At 57.2% G+C, this 20,671-nt stretch overlaps 1 protein-coding gene across 1 annotated transcript in view; it reads left to right on the top strand.

The window, feature by feature from the left end:
* The first annotated feature begins 1,775 nt into the window (after positions 1–1,775).
* The window catches only part of CARMIL2 (capping protein regulator and myosin 1 linker 2), a 23,157-nt gene continuing 4,261 nt past the window's right edge, over positions 1,776–20,671 (top strand). The window contains exons 1-31 of the mRNA XM_058846031.1: positions 1,776–1,815; positions 2,977–3,068; positions 3,191–3,241; positions 3,533–3,592; positions 4,761–4,882; positions 5,239–5,336; positions 5,928–5,998; positions 6,621–6,694; positions 7,804–7,879; positions 7,956–8,044; positions 8,395–8,489; positions 8,651–8,737; positions 8,932–9,041; positions 9,388–9,465; positions 9,569–9,645; positions 9,743–9,847; positions 10,075–10,144; positions 10,304–10,385; positions 11,485–11,581; positions 11,865–11,922; positions 12,435–12,607; positions 13,257–13,325; positions 13,944–14,037; positions 14,110–14,205; positions 14,812–14,940; positions 15,896–16,009; positions 16,141–16,316; positions 16,799–16,886; positions 17,313–17,429; positions 17,895–17,980; positions 19,085–19,280. Coding sequence (XP_058702014.1) covers positions 1,776–1,815; positions 2,977–3,068; positions 3,191–3,241; positions 3,533–3,592; positions 4,761–4,882; positions 5,239–5,336; positions 5,928–5,998; positions 6,621–6,694; positions 7,804–7,879; positions 7,956–8,044; positions 8,395–8,489; positions 8,651–8,737; positions 8,932–9,041; positions 9,388–9,465; positions 9,569–9,645; positions 9,743–9,847; positions 10,075–10,144; positions 10,304–10,385; positions 11,485–11,581; positions 11,865–11,922; positions 12,435–12,607; positions 13,257–13,325; positions 13,944–14,037; positions 14,110–14,205; positions 14,812–14,940; positions 15,896–16,009; positions 16,141–16,316; positions 16,799–16,886; positions 17,313–17,429; positions 17,895–17,980; positions 19,085–19,280 — 2,970 coding nt within the window. The remainder of the gene's footprint in view (positions 1,816–2,976; positions 3,069–3,190; positions 3,242–3,532; positions 3,593–4,760; positions 4,883–5,238; positions 5,337–5,927; positions 5,999–6,620; positions 6,695–7,803; positions 7,880–7,955; positions 8,045–8,394; positions 8,490–8,650; positions 8,738–8,931; positions 9,042–9,387; positions 9,466–9,568; positions 9,646–9,742; positions 9,848–10,074; positions 10,145–10,303; positions 10,386–11,484; positions 11,582–11,864; positions 11,923–12,434; positions 12,608–13,256; positions 13,326–13,943; positions 14,038–14,109; positions 14,206–14,811; positions 14,941–15,895; positions 16,010–16,140; positions 16,317–16,798; positions 16,887–17,312; positions 17,430–17,894; positions 17,981–19,084; positions 19,281–20,671) is intronic.

The following is a 20,671-nucleotide window of genomic DNA, read 5'->3' as shown; positions in this document are numbered from 1 at the left end:
TCAATGACTTGGCCTGGCTGCTATCCCTGCTGCTTGGGCTGCTGATCTGTGCTGGACACAGAGGAGGTGTGTTGCTCCAGATACCCTGATGTGCCTGGGCCTGCACAGAGGCAGGGAACACTTGTGCACATGGATCTCTGGCCCACTCATGGAGTACAGGTCCTGCTGCACTGGTGCTCAGAATGTTCCAGCATGTGGGAACCAGTATTTTGGGGAATGAACCTTGGATACCAGCTTGCCTGGAGCTTCTGTGTGCTTCTAGTCTTCCATAGAAGCCATTCTGATGCGTGAAAGGGACAGCTGCTCCCTCTGTGTCCTGAATATATATCCTTGCATGACAAAGCTGGGAGATGGTGCCCTTTTGAACAGTTCAGATACCGATAGCCTAGCTTCTTTTCATCCTGGAAAAAACATGGATCCAGCCAGGACTGCTGCTGGTGGCCGCTGACTCCTCTGGGGTGGTGAGCACTCTGTTCCCTTCATCCTCCTGGTGCTCGTCCATCTGCTGATGTAGCTCAGGAGGCTCAGGGAGGTGCCTCGGCAGAGATTGGTCTTTGCCCTGAGCCGTGTTCTCCCCAGTCACCTCCTTGAAAAGAGCTTTGTGCTGTGGTTGGGCTCTGTGAAGACGCTGTCCCTACAGGGAGATAATTCCTGCCTTTGCCTTCACACACGAGGTGGTTTCAGAAGCACCGTGGCCCCAACTGCATGTGGTGGGAGGGTAGAGTCACCCATCCCTTCCAGGGACCACCTTCTCCTGAGTCATTCAACCTCTGGGAAAGCTTGGTGAGCTCCTGGTTGGCAGATTGGAGCCTGGAGCTTGGAAGTTTGTCAGAAAGGGGCAATTTAGGGGAAGAAGTCAGCTGCTGTCACCCTCCATCCCGATGGATACTGGTCCCAGAGACCCGGGCTGCTGGCTGAGAGCAGCTTTGCCTCTCCCTCAGCACCTCTCCTGAGTCTCTACTGGGGCCAAGCTGAGCCAACAGTGGGAAATCCTGAGTCCAGGGAAGCTCTGCAGCATGTCATGGGACACAGTAGTGGTTCCTGGTCCAAAACCTTCCTGGATGAGTGGAGTGGTTGATGTGCTCCAAGGAGGTCACTTGGCTTCTGCCTCTCACCCTTGCTGTGGGACAGCAGTTTTGTCACTTTGGCAGGACACCTGGGGCATTTCTGTTCTGGAAAAGTCCTTCCTTCAGCATCCTGCCATGGGCACCGGCACCCATCCTCCAGAGAGCAGCCTGCAGCGGGCACTAGCACCCATCTTCATTAACTCCCTTTGCAGATTCCCAGTGCAAGGTGATGGAGCTGGGCTGATTGTCCAGTGCTGGGAAGGGTAGGCTTACCCTTACCCCACTCACCTGCCATCTTCAGGCAGAAATGTGTCCCCATGAAGCACCTCGGAAGATAGGGAGAGGTCACGGATCCTCAACCCTGGAAGGCTGGAACTATGGGGAGATGCTCCATGCCGGGAGGGGTGTCCTGCTCACCCAGGGAAAGCTACACGGGAGCAGAAGGGTGCTGGGTAGTGACGCCCTCTCCTCCCGGCAGGGCCGGTGGGCCGTGGGCACCGTCGCTTTCATTTCGCTTCTCTTGCTCAGGCGGTAAATCTCGCCTGACGGGGCAGGAAGAGGCACCGGGAGGGGGAGGAGGCACCGAGGCGGCGGCGCTGCCGGTTGGGAACCTGAGCGCTTCCTCCCGGCAGGGTGCCCTTCCCACGGCGCCCAAGGATGCTGCCCTGACACCCACATCCCCGGGCAGGTGACCCCGTGGTCCCAACCATGGCTGCATCCCCTGGAGGGATCCCCACTGAGCTGCAAGGTAAGCATCGCCCGCCGCCGCGCTGCCGGGGCATCGCTGCCACATGGAATCCGCCCGGACGGGGCCTGCTTGGCCCAAACTTGCCTCGCTGGGGTTGGCAGAGTCACTCTTGGGTCCCTCATCTGCAACAGCTGAGGTTCAGGAGGGGGGCCATGCGGTGTCTAGGGGTTCCTCTTGTCCGTAAAACTCATTTGCCTGAGGATGGACCCTGGACCAAGAGCATCCCCAGATAACCTGTCTCTCCAAGGATGGGATTCTGTGCGGCTCAAGCTGCCAGATTTGTGGGTGCAGCTTGGTGCTGCTCAGTCCCATGGGCTTGGGTTCCTCTGGTCAGCTGAGGGTCCCTGGCAGCTCCCCAGGAAGGCACAGCCTGCAGCTCATTGTGGGGGTGTGTGAAGTACCACTGCTCACAGCCTTCTCTTGGCTGACTGAAAAAGCAAAAGGCCACGGACATCTCAGGGTCCTTCAGCCTCCTCAGCCCCACCGAGGCTTGCAGCGAGGTGAGAAGGAGCGGGGTCACTGTGTCCCCACAGCCTCAGGTCCCAGCTCTACCAGGGTGGGTCCCTGGGGACACGTGGCTGAAGCCACTGGACCCAGTGGGGTTGATGTCATTGTGAAAGCCTGCTTTGCTCTGCACAGTGATGGACAGCTGTGGTTTTGGTCCTGTTTCTCCCAGCGAGAGGCATGAATCAGGAAGGCACAGAGGTGGTGCTCAAGGCAGGAGTGATGCTCACACGGGCCCACTGAACTTGGGGAGTTTGGCACATGTGACCACTCTGCCTGCTCTGTGGGAAGGAAGGATTTGGGTGACCAGCTGCTCCCTAGTGGTAAATATGGAAAGGAAGGAAGAGAAATCAGGGCTCTCTTATCACCCAGTGCCAGCTCCCAGTGGGTGAGGCAACATGGGCAGTGTGAACCAGCAACCCCAAAGCCCTGTGCTTAGGCTGTGGCAGAAGATGGGGAGGTGGGTGCATCACTCGAGCAGCAAAGGAGAGCCACATGTGTGAGGCTTGTCTGAGAGCATCCAGGGTCTGATTGTCAGGTGTGGAGGCAGAGAAGATGACTCAGGTGAGGACAGTATCCCCAGGAGCAGCAGGGCAGATGGGAGAGGACCAAGGTGACTTCAGCCACCTAATTTCATGTGGACATTGGTCTTTTCAGAAGGCATCACCACCTTCCTGGGGACAAAGAAGGTGCTCCTGGTGCTGAGCATCCAGCTGCAGGTGAAATCCAAGTATGAGGACTTTATCTTGGTATGTGCAGAGTCCAGCCCGGTTGCTGCTTTCCTGCTTTCCCCAGGAAGGTGTTTAATGGCTGCAGTGAGGGACAGGGGTGGCTCACATGTCACCATGGTCTCTTGTCATACCTTGCCTAGGTCCTGACACCCTGGCGAGCCTATGTGCTGCCTGTGATGCTGCCAGTGAGGGTGAGTGTGGGCACCCTGTGCCATGGTACAGCCCTGGGGCTCCTGGGGGGCTTGGGGCACCGGGGGGAGCAACCCATGAGTCACCTGGGCCACTGGGTCTGGGAAGTCCTCAAGAGCAGGATGAGGAGAGAGATGGGGGAAAGGGGAGGGGGTCATGTTTGGGGGCTGGTAAAGGGTGGAGCCAAGGCCAAGCACTGCTTGAGGCATGGAAAAGTGTGGGAGTTGGGAGGGAACCCTTGGGTTTCCTTTTTCCATCAGCACTGGGGTTGATCCTGCTCCTCTCACACAAAGGTCCACAGCAGCTTCAGCTTCCTGGAGGTGAGGGAGATGACGGTCCAAGAGCCCAGTGTGGTGAGTGGCACCAGCAACGGGGACAAACCCAACCTGGGCGTTACCCCCTGCTTCTGCCCAGTCCCCCATGGCAAACCCTGGTCCAGAGCCCAGCACAGGATCTGGGGGTGTTCTGGTCCCCCATTGAGTGCTGCTCCTCATCAAGGGTACTTCCCTGAAGCAGGGGTGCTGGGGGGTGCCTGCACTTCTTCCCCTCTGGAATCCATGGACAGTGCCTGGCCATGGCACCTCCTGCTCAGCAGGGACAAGGTGACAAATGGCTGCAGGCTTACCAAGGTGAAGACAAATTTAGCAGGAGGGTGTTTTAAACCCTGCTAATCCTCTTAGAGAAGAGCAGATGTGGCAGTGGGAACCATGGAAGAAAGGAACTGGATACCAAGGCTTGGATGTATTGGCTGAAATAGGGCTGTGGTCCTGGTTACCCTCGTGTCTGGTCCTTTCTAATGTCCTGTCTGGCTTTTTCTTGTTAAAGCATCATCAGCAACCATGGCCTCAGCCTACACACGGGGCTTCTGCTGCTCAGCAGGCAGCCTGGCTGAGCTCCGGGAGAGAACTGAAGGAGCTGGGCAGAGACAGAGGGGTGCAGGGAGCTGAAACCTCAGGGTGGAGGGGGGTGAGACATCTGACTGGGATATGGAAAGCCCAGGGATTGTTAATGTGCAGCAGTCCCACGCTTTCCAGCCTCCACAGCCCCGGGCACCGGCGGAAGCGCCGTCCTCGCGCGATGCCAGCAGATAATTGTCATCCTGCTCCCACGCCTCAATCAGCGTGTAATTAAATCAGGGAGCATGTTGCCATGGGATTTTTTTTTTTTTTTTGGTAGGAACCATAAGCTAAAAAAGCCCTAAACCTCGATTAAATAAATTCAGGGAGGAAACCTCCATCCTCCAGCTGCAGCTGCTGCAGGCAGAGACAAGGCTGATCTCACCTCACTGCATCGGGCTGCCTCTGCAACAGCTTAAGTTGAATTTTCAGGAGGTTTATTCCTTATTCTGGCACAGTAATGTATTTTATCCTAAATTCCTGGTGCTTGCAGCATTCCCTGTGCTTATGGTGCTCTGGCTGGGTTGGCAATGAGGAGCTGATGGCTGTCACCATTGTCTGGGGGCTTGGGGACGCTGTGTGCTGCCAGCTCGCTCAGGCATCTCTTGTCCTTTGGACCCTGCAGGTTGTCATAGAAACAGATGCAGCATCTTATGCCTTCCGGTTCATGTCCTTGGATGATCTGGAGCAAGTTGTTATCCATGTCACCATGTCACTTAAGAAGGTCTTTCCAGACTCATCCCTTGGGTAAGGGTCCTCTGCTCCTGAGGGGTGGTTGTGTAAAAACCAGAGCAACCCTTTTGCCCAGAAGAGCCCCAGATCATAAAATCCTGGAATGGTTTGGGTTGGAAAGAACCTTAAAGATCTTCTAGCTCCAACCCACCCCCCATGAACCAGGACACCTGCAGCTAGAAAACCCCAAATATAGGATGGGTCTACAACAGTGTTTTTAGCAGGAGAAAAACACCTGGATGAAGGTGAGACCCTGTTCCCTGACTGAGTATTTCTGGCCACCGTACACTCAAGGGTTGTAGCTAATCATAAAGTGGTGAGGATGCTCTTCTCCTGGCCCACCCTGACACACCCCTCTGCTCCCTCCCCAGGACGCTGCTCAAGAACTCCCCACCCAGCCTGTACGAGAGGATCCAGCAGATCACAGACTCACTGGAGGAAATGCTGCAGAGCAACCCTGGGCCTTGTGGTGAGTCCTGCCATAACCTCCCTCAGGCAAGACCAGGAGGGTTGGAGCACCCTGGGAACCATTCCAGCCCTGCATCCATCAACAGCAGCTCTGCTGACAGCCCCCACCTCTGCTGGCAGGACACCTGTGTTGGCTTTGGTCAGCTGAAGCCCTGTTACTGGGGTCTGCTGTCCACCCCTGTTCCATGGGGCAGGAGCAGGTTTGAGGGGATGTAGCTTCCCAGGAAGAAGAGGTCAGCAGGCAATATTGCTCAGAATCTACTTCAAGAATCTGTAGCTGTGCATGCTTTCATCACTTCATGTGGCACCACTGCAGAGCCAGGAGCTTTTCCTGTAGCCTGGTCTGGAGCAGGATACCTCCATTATCACCATAGCAATGTGCCTTGCCTGGAATCCACAGGGATCAGCAAAGCAACCCACAGCCCCCATTTGGGGGCTGACAGTAGAGCTCTCTCCCCTTCGAGGAGGAAAGGGGGAGCCTTCAGCATCACCTCTGAGTCCCTGTCATCCCTCTCCTGTTCCTCACTCTCCCCAAAGTTCTCTCTGTATTCCTGTGGGGAGGTCTGCCCCCAAAACTGCCTTCTCTTTGCAGGGGGCTTTTCAGAGACCTACGCTGCTCTGTGTGATTACAACGGCTTTGCCTTCCGCGAGGAGATCCAGTGGGTAAGCTGGTCCATCCCATGGATGGAGCAGTGGTGGTGTGTCACTTGGTGGGCAGGGAAGCAGGACACTTGTGGGTGCCTCATGGAGCTGCTGGGGCTGGGACAGCCCAGATCTGGGAACTGCAGCTTTGCCTGGCTCGAGTGCCCCCTGCTCCTTGGTGGGCTGGAGTCAAAGTGCAGGTGGGAATGGTGTGCCTTGGACCAAGTTGTTCCCCAGACTGTGACCTAAGGAGAGCCCCTGGAAATCTGGGACCTTGCTGTGTGTCCTATAAGAGGAGAATCCTGTTGGGACCTAGCCATAGCAGGACTCACTGTTCCCCCTTCCTCTGGACACGGATCCCAGCTCATGTCTCCCTACACACTCACTCCCACCAACCTGGGCTGTGTTGCCTTCTGACCATTCCCTGCAGAAGTTGTCCAAGACTCAACAATCTGTCCCACCAAGCCAGGACATGTCCCCTGCCAGCCAGAGCTTTAGGGAAGGTTTCAGGCTTTGGGGTTAGGCAAGAGACTTCCCAGAAGAGGCTCCCCAAGGGCTCAGCCCCCTCCAGCAGCACCAGGCACCTGAGCCCTCCCCAGGACCCAGGGCTGTGCCTGATCCATGTGTCCATCCTTCTGGGAAGGATGTGGACAACATCTACCACAGCCAGGACTGCCGGGAATTCAACCTCCTGGACTTCAGCCACCTGGAGAGCAGGTGAGACCCCCCAGCCATGCTGCCTGCAGTGTCCCATGTACCAGCACTCATCCTCATTCTCCCTGCCCCTATTGGGGGGCCCAGCATGCTTTTCTGCTCATGTTAGAAACTTTTATTGCTTACAAGCCCCAGGGATGCCACATCTGCAGCCTGACACCCCCTCACCAAGTGCTCTGAGCCCCATGGGGCAGCAGCTGAGAGTCCAGGCAGCCTCTCTGTTTATTTTTAGCTCTTAGATCAGCCTGGGGAGCTGTTTATGGGGCTGAAAACCCAATGTCACGGTGGCTTCTTGCAGCTCGTGGCTGTCAGGTGTTTCCCTATGCAAAGCAGCCGGTGCCACTTGCTGCCCTGAAACTTGCACTGCACCCTCCTAGCCCCCAGATATCTGTTATAGCCTTGTTATCACCTGATTATAACCTGACAGTGGGGCTGTGAGCTCCAGCTGTGCCTGGAGTTCTCCCTGTGGGGCTCAGCCACGTCTCCATCCCAAGAACGATGGAGCAAGGGCTCAGCTCTCAGGGGAGGCAACTGCCAGGCTGGGCTGCAGCGAGTCAAAGTTCTGGGCTGAGTGTTTTGGGGAATGGAGGATCTGTGTTCAGCTGGCCAAAAAGGAGACAGTTTTAGAGATTTCTTTGGATGAGGAAGTAAAAAAGAAACTTGTTTCCACTCAACCCAAACCTGTGTTGTTGCTCATATGAGAGCTCAGTGTTAAAGATAATTTAAACTGCAAGGTTTAGATGGAAGCATGCAAATATTTTGATTAATTTAATTTTCCCCAAGGCAATAATGTGGGGAAGATGACCTGTACCTGTGGATTGCTTTAAACCTACAATGCCCAGTCCTGTTCTGCTGAACATTGTGTTGGGGCACATTGAGGTTGGGTGTCTTGGAGCATCCGAGGGTTGAAGCACCTTGGGTTTGGATGTGCTGAGGCGCCATGGGATGGGTGTGTTTTGAATCCTGGGTATCTTGGGGCACCCCAGGTATCTTGGGGCACCCTGGGGCTGGATGTCTTGGGACACACCCCAGTTGGGTGTTTTGGGTCACCCATTTGGGACTAGACTTGGCTCTTCCTGGCCCTCGACTCCCTCATCCCTGTCACCCTGCAGGGATGTGGCGCTGAGCGTTGCTGCCTTGTCCTTCAACCTGTGGTTCACCAAGCTCTCCTGCAAGGATTTCAGGCTGGTGAGTGCTGGTGCTGTGGCTCTGGGTGCACCAGAGGTGGCCAGGTTCCCAGAAAGGCTTTCTTCTTCCCTACCAGAATCAGGAGATTTCAGAGCAGCTGCTCTACATGCTCAGCAAATCAGTGTCATTGGAGGAGCTGGTGCTGGAGAACAGTGGGCTGAAGGCGTAAGTGAAGGTGTTGCAAGGCAATGATGAGCAGGATCTTGGCAGCCTGGTGGTTCTTCCCTCTGCATGCAGCAGGGAGGTCCATGCACAGACCCTTGTGCCAGGGGCTGGTGCTCCATCCCCTCCACACTGGGAAGCTCAGGGGGAGTGGAGACTCCCATAGCCTGGAAGGCCAGTGAATACCATCCAGCCCTGGAGATGCTCTGCTGCCTTCTGGCTGCTCAGCTGGAGCCAGGTCTGCCACACAGGCAGGAGCTGGTGGCACGTCTGTGCAAGACTACAGGGTTGGTGGCTGTGTTTCCTGGAGGTGTCCAAGCATTGCTCACATGGGAGGACCCTTCTTCCCACAGTGACTTTGTGCAGAGGATGGCCCAGGTGCTCAGCAGCCATCCCAACTCTGTTCTGCACACCATCAACCTCTCTGGCAACCAGCTGGAAGATAGAGGTACTCAAATTCTGGGCTGGGATGAGTTTACACTCACCAAAATGGATAATCAACTCCAGATCCCACCAGCAGCTGCCTCCTGCCCTGGAGGCTGCAGCTCAGGGTGGGGTGGACACCCAGTGGTGCTGGCACAGCCATTTGGAGCTCTCTGCTCTCATCAGGGGTCACTGCCTTCAGCCGGCACATGGAGAAGAGTTCCAAGGGTCTGCAGAGCCTCAGCTTGGCCAGGACAATGCTCACAGCAAAAGGTAGAGCCCAGATGCCCTTGCCCCACTCCACAGAAGGAGTGACTGGAGGGGCTGCAGGGATACCCTGGAAAGGGAACCTTCATGGATGCGATGTCCTGCTGCCCCAGCCGGAGGGAAGTTCCCTTGCTCTGCTACGTGGCTCTCCCCAGGGCAGGGAGCCTATGGCCATCCTCTCTCCCACTCTCTCTGAGCAGGGATGAGCACGTTATGCAAGGCCCTCACAGATAACAAAGCCATTGGATTCTCCCTCCGGCACTTGGACCTCTCTGGAAACCCTGGCACCCTGGCTGGGGATGACATCAGTGTGAGTATGCATGCTGTGATGGGGTGGGTGACATCACCCAGTCTCTGTCCTGTGGTTTGGATGGCTTTGGTCTCCTCTGGTCTGTGCCCTGCCCTGCAGCACTCCAGGCATGGGGACATCACGGCTGCAACACCCCATGCCTGCCTGGGAGCAGCTGGGGACACCCTGGGGACATCCCCCTGCATCTCCTTGTGGGAGATGTCACGAGTGGGTTCCTGTGTGCAGGATTCACCCCTGTGCTCAGCGGGAGGGAGGAGACAGGCTGGAACTGGGATCCCAGGGCTGCAGGGTGCTGGGTGGGGGGTGGGATTCAGGGGCAAAGCTGCTGAGCCCCCTCTGCCCACAGAACCTGCAGAGCCTCCTCCACCATTGCCACTCGCTCTCCCACCTTAGCCTGGCTGGCACAGACTGTCCTTTGGATGCTGTAAGTACCATGCAGGGGGTCCTGGCAGTGAGCCCTGGGCTCTGTGGGGGTCTGCAGCTCCCCTGGCTCCTCCTCCACATGGCTCACATCCCCACCCTGGCAGCTCTTTGGAGCCCTGGTCCATGGATCCCACACCAGCCTCATCCACCTGGATCTCTCCAAAAACGTGTACTCCCACAAGTGAGCCCTGGGATGGTGTGAAGGGGGGCTGGTACCCAGGGGGGTGTCTGGTGCTGGGTTGCAGTTGTTGCCATGTTGTTGCCACCGTCCTTTTCAGGAGGGTGAAAACCATCTCCCCTGACATCAAGGAGTTTTTCAGCCAGGCCTGCTCCCTCAGACACGTCTCCCTGGCAGGTACCAAGCTGCCAGCCGATGTCGTAAGGTGCGATTGGGCAGCGGGGATTGGATTTGGGGTGAGCAGAGCCTGGGGAGACCTTGGTCAGGGCTGGTGGGGAGGATGGGTGGAAGGGGCTGTGAGAGGCAGAGCTCTGGGAATAATGCCTTCTCCAGCATCCCACTCCCACTGCCTGGACTGTTGGGGGTGCCCCATGGCAGGTGCTGGTGCCCCCATTTCTTGCACTGATGGGGGAGTTTTGGTGACTTTTCCAGGGCATTGCTGCAAGGGCTGGCAGACAACAGTCACATCAGTGACCTGCACCTGGATCTTAGCAGCTGTGAGGTGAGGGCCCAGCAGCCATGGGCACCACCCCTCCGGCCAGGCAGTCCCACTGTGGCAGTGTGGGAAGGCCCGTGCCCTGTCTGACCTCCTGGACAGAAGGATCTCATCTGCAGGGCTCGCTGCCTCCCCTTGTACTGACATCTTGCTGTTTCTTCCAAGCTGAGATCAGCGGGGGCCCAAGTCATCCAGGACCTCATCCCTGATGCCAGCTCCATCAGCCACCTGGACTTGTCTGACAATGGTAGGTTGCTTTTTCCCAGCCTTGGAGAATATCTCCTCCATCTCCCAGACCTTCATGTCCAGTCACCCAGCACAGGGATTGGGGTGATATCTTTATGCCCTCCTGCCTCAAGACTTGCCAAACGTTCTCATTTCACATCTTTCTTGGCACAGTCCTCTTCAGTTCACTGCATCTGAAGTGGTCTTGTGTTGTTGGTTCAGGGTTTGAAGCACTGAAAGGGTTTCCCTGGTCAGAAACTCTTCCCACCTCTCTGCAGGTGTTTGTAGTCTCTGCTGCCAGCCTTGTCCTGCTGTGGCCTCCAAAGCCATGGGCAAGTGATGCTAATCCTCACAAACATCACTCTCTGCCAGCTGTTAATTTCACCTAAAGGCCCTAAACTATCAAACAGCCTTGCTGAGATCTCACAGCATACCGTGCGATTCCTCAGTAGCCAAATGGCTCTGGGAAAGCTGAGTCCTTCAGGACACCAATGCTCCAAAAGCTTATGCTCCCACCCAAAATCTCTGGTCAACCTTTGCCAAAATATGCTTCTATTTTTGACTTTCCCAGCAGAGCATCTCTGTGCAGGAGGGGCATTCCATAGGTGGGGGTTGGTGCCTCATGCCCTTGGCTGGTTGAGCTGCTGGGTGAACAGTTCCCTGCCCATGTCTCTGCCCGATTTCCCAGCCAGGAGGATGGGAGTGCAGGCAGCTGCCTGAAAGCTGAGCTCCCCCCATGCTGTCCAGGGTGGGTGATGGGGGCACATCCCTGAGGGATGGCAAAAACAAGTGCCATCTCCAGCTCCCTTAGTGCCCCCGTGGCTCAGCACAGCCTTGGCACCCCAATATCAAGAGTGCCCACAGTGGCTGCTCCTTCCCTGAGGTTGTTTCTCAGGGACCCCAGCTCTGCACAGGTCTTCTGTCTCCTTGGGTAAGCCAGGAAGGGAGGAAGATGCCCAGGAACTTCCCTGGGCATCTCCAGCATCCCACTGTGGCAGCTTGGTGGCTCTGCAGGTCTCCTGTGAAGGACCAGCTTGGTGCCACCTCCACCTGGACACTTTGACATGTCCTGGCCATGGATTTGTTGGAGCATCTTGGTGGACGTGTCCTGTCTCCTGCAGGCTTTGACCCCGACATGGTGACACTGGTGCTCTCCATTGGCAGAAGCAAATCCATCAGGCACGTCTCCCTGGGGAAAAACTTCAACATCAAATCCAAGTGAGTGCAAAGCAGCAGCACCCAGGCTTGGAATCATCCTGGAATTGTGCACCCACCTTGACTCTCTCTCCCCACTGAAAGCCCATGGTAGGGCTGGTAGGAATTGCCTGCCCATCCTGGCTGCTCCAACATGACAGGGAGGGTCAGCAGCACCTGGTGCAGTGTCACAGATGGGTCATAACCCAGGCAAGAGTGGGAGGGAAGACAGAGCTCTCTGCCAGCTGCCTCTGCATCCCCAGGGCATGCACAAGCAACCCTCTCACACACACCATCTCTCCTGCAGGGAAGGTCTGTTGGATGTCCTGCACCGCATTGTTCAGCTCACCCAGGAGGAGGATTGTGTAAGTCCAGTCCTCAGCCACCACAACCATCCCATCCATGCTCCCGGTCACCCTCAGCCACCACTGTGCCAGGGTGCCATCCAGCTCCCTCCTGCACAGGCTGGGAGCAGTCCTCCCTCTCTCCCACTGCCATTCAAGCCCTGCTGCTTTTATTTTTCCTCAGTCTGAAGCAGACGCTCAGACAGAGGAGTGGGAGCTGTTCCCGTTCATCTGGGAAAATGGGAACCTGTGTCTGGCTAAAGGCATGGAGGAGACACTTGGTGTAACCTGGATTCAGCACAGCTTTCCCAAAAAACCTCTCTTGTCTCCTGTCTGCTAGGCATCTGAGCTAAATCCAGCCTGTTGCCAAAGCACTCATTGCCCTCCTGCTTCTTGGGGTTCAGCATCACTTGTTCTCTCCAAAACCAGCACCAGCCCAGAGGCCGCTGGTCAGAGATGGAGGCTGTGTCTGAAGGGTGACCCACACCTTGACGAGTCCTGGCCACCTGTCCCCCTCCTTGTCCCTTTTCTAGCCTCTCCAGTCACTGTCTGTGGCTGAATCGCGCCTCAAACTGGGAACCAACGTCCTGCTGAGTGCCCTGGGCAGTAACACCAGCCTCGTCTCCCTGGACATCAGTGGCAATGCCATGGGGGACACGGGAGCCAAGATGCTCGCCAAGGCCCTGCAGATCAACACCAAGCTCAGGTAGCAGCAGCTCTATAACACCCTGTGGGCGATGCTGTGCTGGGTGGCCCTGATGTGATGGTTGTGATGCTGATGCCACCAGAGGAGGCTTGTCATGGCTCCTGCTGGCCATGGATGTGGTCCTGGACCACTCCTGGTACATGGTCAGATGCTATGGCTGCATTTTGCACCCGTGGAAGTCGTCTGGCAGTGCTGGCAGGGGGCATGTAAAGAACAAGAGAGCGGCTCAATCCCTGCCCTGGCACTTGCCACCTCTTTTCCAGGCTCCTGCACAGCCCAGCGTGCTACAGACAGACCTCTGTGGACACTGCCCTCCCCTCATGCTCTGCCATCAGTTCCTAAAACACCATTTTTGACTAGGTTGTGTACACAAAGCCAAAGCAGGGGTGTCTGCAGCGGACAGGGAATGGTGTTCAGCCAGGGTTGTTCCTCTGGGAGATGTCTGTCCCTGCCTGCAGGATGGTGCCTGAATGTGTTCTCCCAGCCCTTCACTCCCTCCAGGCACCCACCTGAGTTATAGCTCCTTGCAAAGTCCAAGTTTAGGTTTTGGATACTGAAAATTGTAATTTCTAACCCCACTTTTAGGCTCTCTGATGCCTCAGGGTCATGTGGGTGTGGGCAGGGGTCACCCAGTTCCTTCTTTTTGCAGGACTGTGGTTTGGGACAGGAACAACACAACTGCCCATGGACTCCTAGAGGTGGCTCAAGCTTTGGAGAGGTAAGGAAGGAGCCTTTTGGTCCTCCTGACTTGTTGCCACCATGCAAAAGAGCCTCTGTCACCAGCACGTCACTGTCCCCAGGGCCTTTTTTCCCCTTGCATGGCAAGGCCATCACACAGTTTCAAACACGTCCCAAGGGAGTTGGTCCACAACTCTGGCTTTGCAGCCAGAAAAGCAACCTGACACCCTTTTGGTGATGACAGCCCCATTACCAACCTCAGGGACTCCCAGCACAGCCTCATGCCCCCCAGTGAGCACGGGGGTATCTGCTGGTGCTGGTGATGTGATGCTCCTCTCCCCCTTGCCCACGACAGGTGGGTAGAGTTTGTTCACCTGCTGAGCACACCCACCACCCTGTCTGCTGCTTGGCTGTGCAGATCTCTGCAGGTCTGAAGACAGAGGGGTGCAAGGAGAGCCAGGGCAGGCGGTCACTGCCTCCCCACCAGGGTCTGCTGAGGGCCAGAGTTTGGCCATCCCTATCTCCAGGGCTGGGCCTCAGGAAAACGTCCAGGCTGCTGTTGGGTGGGCTGTGGGCCTGTGTCATGTCCATGGGGACATGAGCAGGGGGGATGAGCCCTGGGTGCAGCAGCACCTGCTCACCCCACTCTGCCCCACAGGAATTACACGCTCAAGGCGATGCCGCTGCCGATGAGCGACGTGGCGCAGGCCTACCGCAGCAACCCCGAGAGGACGGAGGAGGCCGTGCACAAGGTGGGGGGACATGGGCTGGGGAATGCAGGGCCAGCTGGCACCATCACTGCTCACAGCCTCTTGCCTGTGCAGCTCCAGTCCTGCCTGACAAGAAACCAGCTGCGGCAAACGCTGCCGGCACAGACCTTCCGGCTGCAGCAGGGCATCCTCACCACCTCTTCTGAACAGGTTTGATGCACAAATTACTGCATGGGGCTGCTCCTCCCCTGCCCAAAATGACCCTGGCTTGCTCATGTGAGCTCTTGCAAGCAGCAAACCACCCTTTTAACCTTTTCTGAGTGGAAGGCAGAGCGGATTGGAGGGATGGAAGAGGTTGTTCAGAGAAATTGTGGATGCCAAAGTTCTGGAAGTGTTCAAGCCCAGGCTGGACTCGGAGCAACCTGGTCTAGTGGAAGGTGTCCCTGACCATGGCAGGGAGGTTGGAATGAGAGGATCTTTTGAGATGCCTTCTGACCCAAATCATTTCATGGTTCTATGGTGAGGGTGGGGGCAGATGGAAAACAGATCTCCTGGAATCCTGCTGGTTGCATCCATGCATTTCATGCATATGCATTGCTGAGATAACCTATACAGTGTGTTCCTGCCCCCTGTGCACTCTTGCCAGCAAATCCCTGCCATGTGGCATCCCTGGTTATGAGGCAGGGATGCTCTTGGAGGCTGTAACCTGCCCATGCCCCCTCCAGGCACACTCTTCTCTGGGAAAGTCACAGCAAGGAGGGGAACTGGCAGTGCTGCTCCAGTGCTGGCACATGACACAGCCTCTCTGTGCTCCAGATGGTGAATGAGATCTGCCTGAGTGTGCAGAAGCACGTCGACATCCTCAGCACCTGCACGGGCAGGGAGGTGGAGACGGACATCCTCTGTGCTGAGGAGGCCATCAGAAACGCCAACCTCTCCGTCAGTGTGAGTCCACAGCGTGGGAAACCCCCTCAGCTCACCCAGCATTCGTTCAGGATCGAAGCAGGGCATTGATTAGTTAATGACATCATTAACCAGCAGTCAGGGAATTCCAGAATGTCAATGCAACAGATGCACAACACCAAGCACTTGTAAACATTAAAGAACAGCTGAGAATTTCTAAATTCCCTTTTAGAACAAAGATCAAAATGTTTTTAGTCCCCTTGCCCCAGAGACACACAGCTGTGTACACACCCCCCACAGGGTTACAACCCCTCTTCTTCTGGCATCCCATGCTCATACATCCCTTCTTAGGAGAGAGGGGTGCTCCAGCCTTGAGAACACCCTGCAACCCACAGGTGCCCACACTGGTGAGAAACCTCACCAGTGAATTACTGAGGGATCCCTCCCTGGGGCACCTTCATCCCACCCCAGCAGTGAGAATGCTCCATCAGCCCATGACAAAACCCATCATGTTAGGTTGGCAGCCCCTGGCTCTGTCAGACCTGGTTTGATCCTCCTGGTCTTGGTTCTCTCTCTCCATTGCACCTTTTTCTCCTCTTCCTCTACTTCTCTTCAAACCACCTCATTTCTCCTTTTCCCCAGCTCCCTAGCACCCCCCTGGTTACTCAGTCTGGCAGAGACAGGATTTAAGAAGACAGTACTGATGTTGGAAAGGTGGTGAAAGGGTTGGTTAAGGCTCTCCCTGATGCAGGTAGCAGCTTAGTGGGGTGCAGGAGGGGAAGGAGAGTCAGTGGGTGGTGGGGAGAAATTGAGGGGACTCAGGGACTGTGAGGGACAAGGATGCCCAAACCTGGCCCAGCAAAGCCAAGAGATCACTGGGTCTCCCCAGCTGATGCGGGTGATGTTTTTCCATGGGGCAGCTGTGGATGCATGGAAATATGGGAAGAGAGGATGAGGTGCCATGGGATGATCCACACCATCTCTTTTCCCATGTCAGATCCTGCCCCTCTTGTATGAGGCAGGAAACACCCCCTACCAGAATGGCAAGCTGCAGCACAAGCTGGAGTGTCTCACAGAGGAAGCATCACAGACCTGCAGCCGGGAAATCCAGGTGGGAGCCCATGGGCAGCACAGGATATTCATCAACCTTGGCCCAAGGATAAGGGGGATGGTGTCTACTGAAAACCATGTAAATCCTGATAGAAAAGAAACTGAAACCTTCCTTTCCTTCCCAAACTTCAGGCAATCATGCAGGCAGTGCTGGACACGGCCCACAGCCTGTGCCCAGCTGTGGTGCAGAAGAGCGGGGTCAGGGATCAGCTGGTCAATGCCATGTCAGAGAGGATCTGCCTCCAGGACCACCTCAGCCTCAGCACTGTCCTGGACCAGATGGTCACTGATGTCTTCAGCAAGCTGAAGTGGGTGATGTGCTGTTCTTCCTCCTTGCTCGGTCATTGGCACTGACCCGTGGGGCCAGAGGAGCTTTCTGGGGGCTCTCTACCAACTTCTCCTCTCCCTGCATTGTGGCAGAGGTGTGCTGGGTCCTGCTGCTGTGTTTTTCCAGCTGTAACTTTGCTTCCTGCTTGGATCCACTTTGGATGAGTCCCTAGGGTGCTGGGGAAACCCATTGAGTGATGTTCCTGCAGGCACATCCCCTTGTCTGGCGCTGATCATCAACAATGGGTTGCATTTGGCATTCTCCATCCCAGCCAGTGCCTATTCCCACTCCTGTTCTGGCAGCACAGACCCAACAAGATGCAGTACATGGGCATGTCCTGGGAGCCCCTCTGTGTGCCACAGCCAAGCATCCATCCCCTCAGCAAAGCCCTCCTGAGGAGGTGGCCCCATGGCTTGCAGGGTTGGTGGGTGCTGGCCCTGAGAGGGCTCTTTCTGCTCCCAGTGAGATCAAGCTGTCCGTCACAGCCGCTGTAGCCGACTGCATCGTGGATGCCGTGCTGGGAGACCTGACCATTGCCCAGTGCAAACTGGTGAGTGTGGGGACTGCCAGTGTGGGGATGTGGGGCTGGGATGCAGGATGGGGATCTGGGTACCCAACATTGTCCAGGACAACCTGGATACCAATCCTGTGACCATGGATTTGTAGTCTGGGAAGCAGGACAATTCCTACCCAGGCTGGTTTTCCTCCCAGGTAATCCTCTCCCAGTGTGGTCACACAACATTAACACCCTGAGCAAAGTCCCAGCGCTGCTGCCTGGTGGGGGGTGCTGGGGTGACACCGGGCACAGGCCACTCCTGCAGCAGGGCAGCTGCGCTGGGCTGGACACCGGCTAATCAGGCCTAAATCCGCTCACAAATCCCAGCCGTGGGTAGGGAGCAGAGCAGTGCAGAGCACACAGGGCAGCCGAGCACGCTTCAGCCACTGGGATAATTTAAGCGCTTCCTAATGGTTTTAGGCAGAGAGCCTCTCCAAGCAGGGGCTCGACCTCCTGGTGCTGCTGCCGGAGTCGGCTGAGGACGATGCCACCGCGCTGGCCAGGGGCAGGAATCCTCCAGACCTCGCCGCAGAGGAGGTAGGGTCTGGACCCGCTGCCGCCGCGTGATCCCGCGGTATAACCACCCTTTATCCGCCTTACCGGATGATGCTGGGCTTAACGTCGCAGCCTCTCTGGGTGCACGCACCCCCCGGCACCCCCCAGGGCCGTGCTAAGGCAATTAGTGCTGGGAAATTAGCCTGCCAGGCCTTGCTGCTGGCACCGGGAATGTGTCCTTGTGGCAGCCTGGCTGCTTGTCCTACTGCTTTGGGACCTGGGGTCCAGTGTAGAGCATGGCTCTGGATGGGGAAGTACCCAGTCCAGCACTGTGGGTAGTTTTGGAGCTGGGACAAGATGAGGGGTGCTGCCCTGGGAGCCTAGGGGTGATGGAGGGATTGCACCCGTCACTGGGCGAAGCCTGGCTGGCTCCAGCTGCCATGGGATGCCTCTTGGCACAGCCAGCTTGTCCATGCCAGAGCTGCCACCATCCCTCTCTCTCTGCAGTACAAGATGGCCCTGCGGAGGAGAAACAAGCATTTCAGGAGCATTCGGCCCACACCAACTGTGAGAAGTAAGGTCACCGCGGAACTGTCCCTCTGCTGCGGCTCAGCAGGCGCTCACTGCCTCCACGGGACACGGCAGGGGTGGGGGGCTCGCAGCAGCAACCTCATGGTCAGAGCCCCCCATGGTCATGGGCTGAGGGCTGCAGGATCTGGACCCTCCAGAGAGCCTCTCCCAGTGCCATGGTGGGGGTCCGTGGGGGAAGCTCACCTTGACCTTGCTCTTGTGCTGGTGTCGGGCCTCAGCTGGCTCAGTGCCCTCGGGCAGTGGAGTAAATGCCCTGAACTCGCTCCCCGCGTAGCCAGCTAGGGGTAGGAGGTTTGTCTGTGATTGTGGGTGCCATGGATTCTCCCATGGCCATTCCATGGTCCACCCTGGGCATAAACATCACCCACCCACCCAACAACCTTGGGGAGAAGACATTGCCCATGGGTTTTCCTTGCTGCTGGTGGTGCCCCCAGAGCCCTTCATGCCCGGGAGGGGAGTGAATCTCAGTGGGGGCACAGACAATGAGCAGCTGATGGGTGACTGCTTTGGCTAAAGCAGAACTCATGTAGACTCCGGCACTCAGCACCCCTGTGTCCCCAGGGTATCCCTGAGCCCCACAGCACCCTGCCACCTGTCCAGAGGGTACGTGGGGGCGTGAGGAGCTGCCTGCAGAGCAAAACGGGTTCGTTCGTGAGTGCTGCTCGCCGGGCCAGCGCTGGCAGAGTTCGTGCCGTACCACCGCTGCCTGCTGCAGCTCTCCGGGCTGCTTGCGGGGCTGGCTCGGCCCCTGCCTGAGCATCCCCCCACAATCCCGCCGCAGCATTATCCCCTGCCCGCAAACCTCCGGCGGCCGTGGCAGGATCCATCCCGGGCTGCGCCGCAAAGCCGCCACGCACGCTCCTGGCGGGCACGGCCACGCTCCCCTCCCCGCGGCGGAGCCACTGCCCCGCTGCCCCTCCACGCGTGGGCGAAGGTGACGGCGTCGGTGATGATGATGATGATGGTGATGATGATGATGGGGAGGCCTGGCGAGGGCGGGTGTCAACAGGGACCCTCTCGCCTCTCGTAGGTGTCTCGGAGCTGGAGCCGGCAGCGGGTCGAGACGCCAGCGGGCTCCGAGCTCACCGGGCGCCGCCGTCACTCAGCCCCGCCGCGCCGCCGGCACGCCCTGCCTCCACAAAGGATGCTGAGCCTGCGAGCGGCTCGCTCCCCGCCACGCAGCCTGCCACCGCCACCGGAATCCTTATGGACCTGCCGACCGCCGGCGAGAAGCTGGAGCATTGCACCAAAGCCAGGCCCCGGCCCAACCGCCGGCACAAGCAGCCGCCCAGCAAGCCGAATGTAAGGGGGGGCACGGCTGGCAAGGGAGGTGGGGTGTATTCGGTGTGTTTTTCCCGTTTTTTTTTCCGCTTGGGTGAATTATTGCGGTCAGTATTTGTTGCAAGGCAAGAAAATGAGATGCGCAAAGACGCGGTGGGTTTATTATTCTGCATTTCAGCTGCTGCTGGAGCCTCCTCCTCGGAGGGGGGCAGCCTGAAAGGATGGGCAAGGGGGCTGAGGGGGGCGAAGGGAATTATCCATCCTCTTTCCTGCTCCCCACTGGGAGATGCTGAGCGGTGGGAGCCAGGAGAGGAATGAAAAAACCTGCAGAGTTTGGGTGCAGAGGGCCAGCGATGTGTTCGGCAATGGCTCCAGCTGCGTCCCTCCTGAGCTTCATTTGCTCCCCGTTATCCAAAATCCATCATCCCTGAAGCACTGGTGGCCACCACGGCTCCCGGTGATGCTGGTGGGGCTCTGCCAGCTGTGATGAGGTGGGTTGTGCTCCCCCCATCCAACAGGCGACTGGCTGGCAATCCTGTCTTTGCACCCCCCTTCCCCAAGGAAAAGTAACTTTTGGGTGCAGTCAGTGGTGAGTTCAGCTCCGTCACTGTCCCTGGGGCTGGATCCTGCTGGCATCACCTCATCCCCATGCCACCGTGATGCAGCTGGATCCTTTCACTTGCTGGAAAGCCCTGGCTTGCACAGCTGTGGTGATGCTTGCCCTTGGATCATGGTGGGATCAGGGCTGGCACGGGGCCGGGGGGGAGGCAGCAGCTGTGTCCCACAGGCAGGGTGGGTGCTGGAGGTTGGCAGGGCCATCACCCTGCAGTGGGACAGGCACGCCTGGCACCCAGGGTGGGCCAAGGCTTGAGCAAGGATGGGCTTTGATGGATATAATGTGACAGGGAGAGCAGATCTCAGATGGCTGGAACGGCTCCTGAGCGGCATCAATCCAGCCGTAATGAAAAGTCATTATGGATTGAAATGCCACCGCTGGGGAAGCGCCTCCCTCTCATCGATAGGAAGCCACTGATGCAGTGCCACATGCCAGGGAGAGGAAGGTGCCATGGAGGAAGGTTTGGCCATGGTGTGGACCACTTTGTTATGGGGATGGAGCAGGTGGCTCTCATGCAGGCTGTGGTGGCACTTCAAGGATGGACTTGAAACATCTGAAGGATGCAGATATGGGTCCTAGCAGGTCACCTGCTCCATCACCCACCAGCAATGCAGGGGTCCCTTTCTTGGAGCTCAGATGGAGGAAGCATCCCTGCCAAAGGCTTCTCCCACAATACAAGTGCCATACTTCAGCCACTCTACTAGGCGAGGGGTTGGAAGGAGCCTGGAGCTGCCTGGAGCTCTCAGGGCTCAAGGGAGGGAGCAGGATTAGAGCTCAGACACAGCTGATAACACCA

Source organism: Poecile atricapillus, chromosome 10, assembly GCF_030490865.1.
Source record: "Poecile atricapillus isolate bPoeAtr1 chromosome 10, bPoeAtr1.hap1, whole genome shotgun sequence".
Classification (NCBI taxonomy): Eukaryota; Metazoa; Chordata; class Aves; order Passeriformes; family Paridae; genus Poecile; species Poecile atricapillus.
Note: the sequence above shows the minus strand (reverse complement) of the source record. Positions and strands in the feature narration are given on the sequence as shown.